Source organism: Spermophilus citellus, assembly GCF_964194105.1.
Source record: "Spermophilus citellus genome assembly, chromosome: 16".
Lineage (NCBI taxonomy): Eukaryota > Metazoa > Chordata > Mammalia > Rodentia > Sciuridae > Spermophilus > Spermophilus citellus.
In genome coordinates, this window is record NC_138196.1 from 26,192,445 (window position 1) to 26,204,459 (window position 12,015).

At 35.7% G+C, this 12,015-nt stretch overlaps 1 protein-coding gene across 7 annotated transcripts in view; it reads left to right on the top strand.

The window, feature by feature from the left end:
- RBPMS (RNA binding protein, mRNA processing factor) overlaps positions 1-12,015 on the top strand; it is a 171,984-nt gene that overhangs the window by 104,050 nt on the left and 55,919 nt on the right. For all 7 annotated transcript variants that reach the window (XM_081269466.1, XM_081269467.1, XM_081269468.1 and 4 more), the window contains exon 5: positions 761-911. In XM_081269466.1, coding sequence (XP_081125592.1) covers positions 761-911 — 151 coding nt within the window. The remainder of the gene's footprint in view (positions 1-760; positions 912-12,015) is intronic.

Below are 12,015 nucleotides of genomic sequence, written 5' to 3' on the forward strand. Positions count from 1 at the left end.
TCCTTGTTATTGATAGTGTTTGTTATTTGTCTTATTGAATATGATCCTTTTAAAAAAGGCAAACTGCAATAATAAGGACAAGAGTAACTGAAATTATTGTCATCTCTGGGGATTGTGTCTTTTTTTGTCCGCCTTGTAGCTAGAAAGTTCACTATTATCAGAATCAAGACAACCACATCAAGCCTTCAGACTTTGTGTAATTCATAAGCTAACTGCAATCTAATGATTTGTTATGTACACATATCAACTGCTTAATTCCTACTTCTGAGTAATGCAGAATACTTGCATTAACCTTGTAAAGCTCTAAGTTGGGAGATGGATTCTTTTTCTCCATATATAGATAATGAAATGAAAAACATGGTCAGAGTCCAGGCCTCCTAGGACCTAGGTGACAAGATTCCAGTGTTGCCCAGTGTCTCATTTTCATTATATTGTATTGCAATTACATCTTTCATTCCTATTAGTAGTCATCTATCCAGGTTTTTAACTGTACTTGTGATTTGCTGGTGTACAAAACGTTTTTGTCCAAGAATAAAAGGAATAGTTGAAAAGCTTTTTCAGTGGAATAAGCTAAATCCTCCTGCCTTTGTGGACACATTTGTGTTGTGAGGTTTTGTATGTTCTATGTAAACAGAAAGAAAGCTCTTGCTGACCTTTTTTCCTGATAGGCTAGGGTTTAACTGGTGTTGTTTATTTTGTCACCATTCTGGTTTGACTCTAAGGAAATGAAAACATCTTCCACTTTTCTTTATTTCCAAAGGGCATCCGCTTTGATCCTGAAATTCCGCAAACACTACGACTAGAGTTTGCTAAGGCAAACACGAAGATGGCCAAGAACAAACTAGTAGGGACTCCAAACCCCAGTACTCCTCTGCCCAACACTGTACCTCAGTTCATTGCCAGAGAGCCATGTAAGTTGGTCTATTTTTCATTTTGTTAAAAACTTTTATTTCATGTGCTGCATGTGAGATTACACCATGGAATGTAGTGCCAGCTGATTCTCATCTTTTATTTCTGTGAAGAGATTGCCTGTTCTTGCTGTCTGAATACCAAACACAGATGGTGATTGGCTGGTGATTGGTGTTGGTGATTGGCTGTCCCAAAACATGGTTCACCTTGAACAGAGCCATAACTTCTTTCTGTTGATGTGCTATGGATTTCCTTTAATGTGATATTGATCATTGTGAGCACGCCCTTATTTGCCTTGGAGTATAAACTCTTTCTCCCTGAACCCTTGGACAGAAGAATTGGTTCTCAGCATTCACTTTATTCTTGTTTATTGAAGGATATCTATTCTGTGGCTTTGGAAAAATAGGATGTTAAAATTGAAAGAAACAAAACTTAAGAAGTAAGTGGTCCAATTTTTCAAAACTGTTTAGCCCTAACTGTAGAGGAAATAGTAGATATACACAAAGAATTCATATATTGGAACAATCAATTCTTGCAAATTGATACCAATAAAGTTTTAAGGAAATTTGGGGCTTCCTGTTTTAAATTATTTGGTAAAGGACGTTGGCTGATTGTTAAAGAAGTCTTTTACCCCACATTGGTGAGCTTAAATGTCCAGACTGTGATTTCTGCTTTTGAATGAAATCCTTAAAAAGGTTGTCTTAGTTTTCGTTTTCAAGCTCAGAAGTGGCAGAAGTGAGGCATAAGACAGTTTTCAAGTTTTCCAAGCCATATGTAATTTAATGTGGAAGGGTATTTGTGGAAACCAAGTTACTTAACCAAGTTATTTGGAATATTTCTGTCCCATTGTTCTTGATCTTCTTGCCAAATCACACGATCGTGATCATCTTCCTGCATTCCTTAACAGTATGCTCCAACTATTCTTATTGAAACTGAAGGGCACGTGGGTTCCTGGCTCCCCCCAACCCCATGTCGTGTGTATGTGGGGGATTTAATCTGGTCATGGTGGAAGTTAAAGTTATTCTGTAGCTCATTTACCCTTGAAAAAGCTGATGCTGGCCAATATAGTTTATCTCCCAATAAGTTCTAAAAATTTTCTATATAACCAGAAAGTCATGACCAAGGAAAAATTATTATTTCATATTCTAGGAAAAGTTGAAACCTTTATTTATTTGAGGAGAAAATCTAAACAAACATTCATCTTATAATGCAGTTGCATTACAGGAGGATAAAGGGACATTCCGTACATAATTGTTAATATTAAGCATTTAGCTCAGTGCTTTATATATTGTATATGTTTGATAAATATTTATTACTGAGTGGATAAACTGAGATTTTTATTTGGTTGTTCATAGAATTAATAGAGGCATTTGTGTGCCTCTTTATTTCTGTCTGAACTTTCTTCTCTCTTGTTAAGTCATCAGAAAATAGTATTTTTCAAATGCCTTTGTTTTAGTGAAATTTGTCTTCCTCACATCTCAGTATCACTTAAAAAGATTTAATTCAGACAGAAAGTATGATGTTGGTGATGTTAAACTTTGGCCTTTCAGTACTTAGCTGAATGTTTTTTGTTGTTGTTGTTTTGAACCTCAAACACTCTTCTCAGTCTTTTACAACACCCCTGTGAAATAGGTAGCAAGGGATGGGACCACATATAGAGATAAACAAACTGGCCACTCACAACCCTTGAAGTTCCAGGAGAGCGGGGAGCAGAGTAGAGTACTCTACTCCAGCTAGCTCTGCTCACTTCCCTTCCATTTGTATGGAACAGCTCAGAAGTGGTCAGATAGTTTCCATGGCAGGGTTAAAACTTGTCCAGCTGCTCATAACAAAGCAAACTTGAAGTTTAAGAAAAAATTTCAAATAGCCGAGTGTATTCTTGAGGAAATAAGTTAGCATGATTTGTCTTAATATAGCTTCTTACGACAGAGGAGTCCTGACACGCAACAACTTCACTATGACTCAGATAGACCTTATCACCCTTACCATTCCCTCTGGGAATCCTGACTTTTCCTGTCACATATACATATTTAGTGCTTTCCTGTTAGCACATTTTAGAGACTAAGAATGCTGTGGTGTGTATCCAGACCAGCAAATGAATTTCATTGTACCTATAATCCGTACTCGAGGTGGTCAGTTTCATCATCTGTCAAGTGTAGATTGTGCTGAAGTCAGAATTTTGGGATTGGAAAAACCCTGAAGGCTTCTGTTACAGGTCATGAGATGGGCTTTTATACCTGACTTTTTTTTTTTAAAGAGAGAGAACGAGAGAATTTTTTTAATATTTATTTTTTTAGTTTTCGGTGGACACAACATCTTTATTTTATTTTTATGTGGTGCTGAGGACCGAAACCAGTGCCCCACGCATGCCAGGCGAGCGCGTTACCGCTTGAGCCACATCCCCAGCCCTATACATGACTTTTTTTGTTAAAATTTTTACATAGTAGCTGAAAAACACTCATTGCCATCACGAAAGGAAGAATGTTCTTTAATCTGATTATCCAACATTTATTTGAACTCCTAATTCTCAAATGAGCACCCAGTGTGCTAGACCCTGGGGAAGAAGAAAACTGGTTACTGCCTTAACAAAGTTGGCAGTCCAAGGAGTTGGCAGTGGTCAAAAGTTGTCAGAAAATCTTGGCCCTTTATTATAAAAATGTCAAAAAGATTCTGCAGCTTAGTCTAGATTGCCTCCAGGTCTGACTGCCATATATGCTGAGCACCTACTCTGTTCATGACAGGCATGAAGAATGAACAAACCAGGTTTTACAGCCCAGCAGGGCAGTTGGTAGCCTTGGCTTTAGACTGGAAGACATCAGTAAGAGTTCTTGTCTGAAAATTATTGATCAACCTTGTGACCTTTAAGAAAACATTTTAATCTTGCTGTGCTCCTGTTCCCATAATCTCTGAAGGAATTATGTTTCATTCACTTGCTTGTTATGAGAGCTAAATAAAACAGTATCCCAAGACTGCATTCAGGATTAAGTAGAAGTATTAATATGTGTAGAACACTAGCACTAGGTGAATAAAAAGTACAATTCTCATTTTCTTTTTTTTTTTCCTTTTAATAAAAAGCATTGGGTTGCCTTTCCTTCCTAATAGTTAAACAAGTGTCATCATTGTGTGACTATAGACAATTGTCTTTGCAAGTTAGGAGAAAGGATGAATGGAATTCACGTATAGTTCCAGGAAAGCAGTATATCTTCCTAACTAAATTTATATTAATAGGATCACTAACTAGAACACCTTCTTTTGTTCTTTTATATGTAATAAAATTTGAGTTAAGCTATAAGAAAGCAGTTAAGGGATACAGGGGCTGGGAGAGTAGCTCATAGGGCACATACTTAGTATGTGTGAATTTCTGGCTTTGATTCCAAGTACCAAAGAGAGAGAGAGAGAGATGGAAAAATATAAATTATGTAAAATTATGCATTAGGGTTGTACAGGAAGGTTGTATGCTGTAGTATAAGAACTCTGCTTTAGAAAGGAGAAAGGGGCAAGTCACCATCTTTTATTTTTGTTTTCTTCATCTACAAAATGATACTATGAATAAAATATTCTGCAAGCATTGTACATGAATTATCTCATTCAGTTCTCAACACTACTTTTCAGTTGAAGAAACTGAGGCCTAGGAAGGCTTAGTAACTGATGAGGTTATACAGTCAACAAGTGTTATAGGCTAAATTCTGTTTTCTGAACTTCAGAAATTGAAATCTCAACTCCTCGTACCACAAGATGAACCATATTTGGAAATAAGATGATTAAGTTCAAATGTTAGAGACCTAATCCAGTATAACTATTGTCCTTATAAGAAAAACAGATACCAGGTATGTGTGGACACAGGAGATAGCACCTGTAAAACCCAGGAGATAAACCTGCCAACACCTCAATCTCGAGCTTCCAGCCTCCAGAACTGTAAGAAAATAAATTGCTATTTAGGCTATGAGGTCTGCAACCTAATATGTCAAGCAATATGGCCTGGATTTAAATCTGGACTCTCATTTAATAAGTTTTGTAACGATCTAGTTACTTAACCTTTCTGTGTCTCCATTTTCTGAGCTCTAAATGGCAATTAAAATTGACCCTTCCTATAGGTTATTGATTGATTAATGTATGTAAAGATTAGAAAAGGGCTACAGGGACAGTACTCAGTGACCATCAGTATGACCACTAGTATGTATAGGTGTGGCAGTGTGTGTCAAAATGCATGTTTATGTGTCTTTTGTCCCTCATAATTATGAGGCCTATTGTTTTTCTACATTTGTACTCAGCATATAGAATGTAGAAATACACATGGAATGTTTTAAATATGCCATAGATTTATTTTTATGAATTTTTATTTGGTCATAATGCCTTATTCTCAGCAAGTGCAGAAGGAGGTGCACTTTAGGGAACTTTGTAAATTTCCAGTATTATTGAGGTATAATTGGGGAATAATGAAATATACATATTCATGGTGTCTTAACTTAGTTATTTTTTATCAGGCTCTAATTGTAAAAAATAGTTTGAGTTTAGATTGCTTAGTATACCTTATTATTGTAGTATCTTTAAAGAGGGAACAGCCAGTGTTTAATAGTTTTCCCCTTTTAATTCAGTTTTTGTGGCACAAATATCAAAAGACTCCAAAAATCTGCAATAATCCAGTTTTCTATATTCCAATCCCAGGGTTTCTGATTCTTTGGAGTTTGGACTAGGATTTAGCTCTGTATTTTTAAAAGCTCCTGGGGCTTAACATTTGACGATCACTAATAGAGCAAAGAATTAAAAGTTAAATTCTAGTATATTAAATTCTATTAAGTTAAATTCTTCTTTCTGCTCACACACTCCCTTATACCTACACTTTACCTTCCCACTTCCAACCCAAAGCATGCTCTGTTACATTGTTTCTCTTAAATACCTGGTGAGTACATAATCTTTTGGTGAATAATCACTTCCTTGTTTGCCTGCCACACCCTTGGAATTTCCCATTTATCCAATACTCACCTGGGCTTTTTTGAATTGAGTACTTTGTCTCATGTCTAAAATGATCCTGTGAAAGTTCAGGATTGTAAAGTATCTAGCAAGTGCCCTCCCAGAGGCTAACACTTGGCAAATATGAATTCTGAACTTCATCCCTGTGGGAGAAGGGGCATTCAGGCCTTTGTTCTGAAGCTTCCTGTGCCCATGGAACTGAGCCAAGGTGTCTGCAATTTCCATGACAGCAGAGCTCAGTATGTGTCATGAGAAAGACTTAAGGTGTCTGACCTCGTGCCTTCTCTGAAAGTGGGATTGTGTAGAACAGCAACAGTGGGGCCTGAGGAACCCCTTATGGTGGATAGAAAGCTGGACACAAGGAAGGTAGTTAGGGAGGGACATAGACAAATGAGAGCGAGGATTTTTACTCTGAGAATCAACTTTTTTGTGTGTTTTATAATGTAAATAGTTTTTTGAATTTCCCTGATGATAAAAATTCTGCTTGTATCTCAAGGGAAAAAGATTTCAAGCAGTCCAGAAAAATAGAAAGTCTTCTTGATATTGTCATTCAGTGTTGTTGTACTTTATTCTCTCAGGATTACTTCAGAAAACAAGAGTAACCACTTTCAACAGTTTAATTATTTTAGCTCAATAAATAGCTAATCATCAGCAAAGATGAAGGTATGCTTAGCTTTGTATTGGGAGTACATACCAGCAGTTCCTCCCGGAGTGTTTTGAATCATTCAGATGGCAGTGGAAATGAGCATGAATGGGAAGGTGCAATAATAACAGATCTGCATTGCAAAATTTGGGATCCTAAAACCTCATGTGGAATCACTCCTGGAGACAGCTATGGTATGAGACAAGCATAAGTAGTCACAGATTTATGGATAAGTAGATGATGTGGATGTAGGAACTACTCTCTGTCAAGTCCCAAAAAGCAGGGAATTTTTCAAAGAGATTGAGCAAATTAGCTAAATCCTTACTTGTTTCTTTTATAAAATTTGGGACTGAGAGACCCAGTCCTGTAATCTGTTCAAAATACAACTAATGGAAATATATAAGGGAATGTCTAATAGGATGTTAGTTTTGTTATTCAGGGAGATGAGGAGTTTGAGTCCCTTTTAAGAGAACATTCCTAAAGACAGAGGTATAAATATCACATGAGCATAATCCTGGCCTCTTTGCATTTGAGATACAGGCCAAAAACATGAAAAAATATTCAACATCTTTAGTAGTCAGGGAAAAGCAAATCAAAACTACCCTAAATTTCATGTCACTCCAGTTAGAATGACAGCCATCAAGAATACAAATAATAATGCTGGAGAGCATGTGAGAGGATGTTGACAGTCCTACACTGTTGGTAAGGATTATAAATTAGTACAGCTGCTGTACTAAATCAATATGGAGGTTCCTCAGAAGACTAGGCATGGAACCACCATATGACCCACCTATATGACTCCTCAGTATTTATCCAGAAGAATTAAAGTCATCACACTACAGTGACACATGCATACTCATGTTTATGGCAGCATAATTCATAATAGCCAGACCATGGAACCCACCGAGGTGCCATTAGTGGATGACTGGAAAGAAAATGTGGTTTGTATACACAGTGGAGTTTATTCAGCCATTAAAAAAGAATGAAATCACGTAATTTACAGGAAAATGGATGGAACTTGAAAACATTTTGTTTAGCAAAATAAGCCATACTCAGAAAGTTAAGGGTCATATGTTTTCTCTCACATATGGAAGCTAGTCAGGATAAAGGAAAAGAGAGGTGTTCCAGGTACGGCAACACAACTATAATCTCAGCAGCTCAGGAGGCTGAGGCAGAAGGATCACAAGTTCAAAGCCAGCGTCAGCAAAAGCAAGACGCTGAACAACTCAGTGAGACCCTGTCTCTAAATAAAATACAAAATAGGGCTGGGGATGTGGCTTAGTGGCCAAGTGCCCCTGAGTTCAATCCTCCTCCAAAAAAAAAAAAAGAAAAGCAAGGGGTGTGTATGGGGGTTCCTATGAAGATCAAAGGGAGATTAGTAGAGTAGAGAAAGGGACCAGAGGGAGGGAGAAGAGGGAAAAATGAAATACTAGGGAACTGTACTGATCAGATTTTGTTATATTGTTTGTATGTACATATATGTAACAACAAATTCTGCCATTATGTATAATTATAAATGCACCAATAAAATATTGTGGGGGGTGGATACAGGCCAAATTGCCTTTTTTCATGAACCCTATTCTTACACTTCAATTTATATTCATTTTGCTTTGTAAGACAATCCTGCCTGGTTTACTTTATTCTTATAAAAGGACACCATAAAATAAATTTAAAGAGTTACAATTGTAGATCTTCCTTCCTTCCAGAAATAACCACTGTTAGTATTGTGTTATAGATATTTCAGTCTATGTTTCCCTACATTTATACACATGTATATAAAATACAGACTTTAGCAGGTTGTTTTTGTTTCATTTATTAGAGCATACTGTACTTGAATCATTTCTTTATGTTGTGAACACCTTTCTCTCCAAAACTATTCCCAGAGCAATTATTTTAAGGGTTTATTACGTGAAAATGGGGGAGGCACAGTAAAGACCTTAGATGCCAAGCTGAGGTGTTTTTTTTTTTTTTTTAATTAAGTGGTAAGAAGAGAAGGATATTATTGAGCAAGATTGTTGAGCACTTATTGTTGAGTGTCACTATTTAACGAACATTCCCTCCTTAAGCTTTAGGAAGCTGCATTGGCAAGACGGGAATAGGAGCTGAACACCAAAAATTGAGTATAATTAAGTATTGGTATAATTAAGAAAGTATTGGTATAATTAAGAAAGGACCTCCCCTAAAATTTCCTAATATAACTTGAAATCGCCTGGGACCCACCTGCTACACCCTGATGTTTTGGAAAGATGGGAGATAAGGACAGAAATCATTATTTCACCCATTTTCTTAAATGAAATACTTGAGATAATGAACTTATAAAGAGAAGTTTTATTTTTGAATCAACAGTTATGGATGTTTTAGCCTATGATCATTTTGCCCCATTGCTGTGGTTGAGTGCCACATAGCAAAACTACTTAACTTTATTGACAGGAAGCAAAAAAAAAGAAAGAGGAGGGAGCAGGGCTCCCACAGTTCCCTTCAAGGGCGTACCTCCAGTGACCTAAAGATCTCTCAGTAGGCCCCACCTCTGGAAGCTTCTACTACCTCCCTATAGTGCCATCCTGGAGAACGAGCCCTTAATATTTAAATACATGGGCCTTCCGGTAATATTCAGGACCCAACTACATCACGCATGGGTGTTTACAGCTCACCTCCCTCTCTCTCTGTCTTCAAATATGCATGCATTCCTAGCTTTGCTTAAGATATATATTTTTTTAACTTAATAATCTTAATATTAAGCAATTATTTGGTAATTTGGGTAATAATTAAATAATTAAATGGTTAGATGTAGCTTGTTTTATGTGAGAGGTAAATGTTTGCAGCACAGTGTATATTAGCTAATTTATTTTATAATTTAATAGATAGCCTGTCTTTGATTAGCAGTGACTATTAATATTTTGCTTTGAATATGTTGCTTTTTTAATATTTATTTCTAGTTGTAGTTGGATGCAATACTATTATTTTATTTTTGTGTGGTGCTGAGGATCGAACCCAGGGCCTTGCACATGCTAGGCGAACGCTCTACCACTGAACCACAACGCCAGCCCTTGAATGTGTTTTTATATCAAATCATAAATTTGCTATAAACAGATACCTTAAGAACTCCTAAACTCAAATCTCCTTAGAAATCATAGACTTTTTGTAATAACTCTTCACTTGTGTTTTGTAAACTCAAATTATTCATTACCTTTTTGGGGAAATGAAAGCTTAAAGAGAGTTAATTTACTAGGACAATCCCGAAGAAACAGGTAGAATTAATTTCTTTTAAGGCCCTTGTGTTTTTCTCATTTGCATTTCTTCCTGTGTTAATGTTTGGTGCAGGTTTCCCATTTTTTATCTGCTACCTTTCCATCCATATTTGTCATCCTCAAATAAACAGCTGCTGTAAGAAAAAAAAATACAATTTAGCAATTCTGAAAATATGGCCCACCTACTGTTATATGGTCTCTAAACCTTCTCAGAGAGCCTACGAGATCCAAACTCTTTTCTTTTCTTTTTTTTCCTCTTTCTTTTGAAGGTACTGGTATTGAGTGTACTGGGCTATGTTCCCAGCTCCTAAACTACTTTCATGAGAGTATAGTTTGTTTTTCCTACTACGTAGTGTTGGGCACAACTATTGGCACCTTTATTTCCAGACAGGTACCAAAACATACCAGTAATCTTCTTTGAAGAGTATATTCTTCATTGCTTGAAGCCAGCTTTACTTAAGAATATCCTTGATGAGTAACTATAAATTTCATTCAATCTCAGTTCTTGAGTATAATTTTATAGTTTAGTATGTCAATGGAGAGTTTGTATAAAGCTCTTCTGCAGTTGTTTAAATTGTGAGGTGAACTCACCATTTTCTATGTGCTGTTTTTATTTGGAACTAATAAACTGGTTATTCAGACTTGGATATTTGGGAGATGTTTTTCTCAAAAACTAAGCTACCATCATGAGTTTGACAACTTCCCTGCAGATTGGTGATATTAATAGATTTTTTTTCTTGCATAATGAAATGAGTCAACATTTGGAAGATCCACATAAATCAGTGAACCAATATTTTCCAAATGACTGATGGATGTATCATGTTACAATATCATGCATGAGTAAAAAAAAAAAATCTGAAATACAAAATGGAACAGAATACAGAAACTGATTGATAAGGTTTCAGATTCCACATTGCAACAAATATTTTTATATACTTTTTTTAAATTTGTAGTTGGACACAATACCTTTATTTTATTTATTTATTTTTATGTGGTGCTAAGGATCGAACCCAGCACCTTGCATGTGCTAGGCAAGCACTCTACCACTGAGCCACCACTCCAGAGCTGTTTCTCGTCAACTTTTGGTGTAATATCAAAGAGAAATATTTACAATTACCGATAAAAGGTATCTACAACTTGGCCAGGTTTCTACATAAATCTGTAATGCGATATTTTTTTCATACTCTACAGCCAAAACAATACATTGGAATAGATTTAATCCAGTTTTCTTTAATTAAATCATATGTTATAGAGATTTGAAAAATGTAGAACTGAGGTTTATTCTTGTTTGTTTTTCATAAAACACCCTGTGAACATTAATGTATAATGGGTGTATTTAATGACTCAATAAGAATTTCAAACTTGAAACCTTTTAAATATGGTAAATATCAATTGACATTATCACATAAACAGAAGTTCCTTTTTCCTCGAGTTTTTACAAGTGTAAAGGTGTTTGGAAACCAAAGTCTAAAAACCTCTGGTCTTATACATGTAAAGTTAACATTTTGTGCCTGGTTGAATAGAGTGGTCATGGAAATCTGACATTAGTATGTATCTACAATAGATCTGAAGCAGGTGATGAAATCGAAGACAATAGAGCTAGACTAGAAGGAAACAGTACTTTCTTTCTATCCCATACCTGGGACCCTGAAAGCTTGAACTTCTTTTAATTAGAGGTCAGGAAGAACTGATCAAGAAACTAGATAACAATATCACCCATCAATTCTCAGAACCACCTTGGAGGAATGTTCCCTAGCAGAATATCTTTGAAAAATATTTAATTCTCCCCCACCATACCATCTGTTTCATTACCAAATATAATATTTCAGGAATCTTGGAAGTTAAACATAACATATATTTCTTAAATATGAAAGCTAAAGGAATCTTAACATTTTAATATTTTAAAAGTATACATATATAATTTTTTATATTCATATACATAGCTCTTTTTATTATCAATACATACTGTCCATATTTTTAAAAATTAAATGCAGAACAATATGCTACCCACTGAGAGATAAGTATTTTAATATACCGGTAAATAGCTGTACAAATAAACAAATAGATGATTTACAGATGGAATTATACATTACATGCTGCTGATACCTGCTTTCCATCTCAAGTATAGGCTTCATAGTTTTCATATAAGTCAAAATATAGCTGCTCTTCAATGATGGAGTACCATGGGATGGAGTACCTTGGGGAAAGAAAGATTGACAGACATGAAGAGTAAAAGAAGTGAAA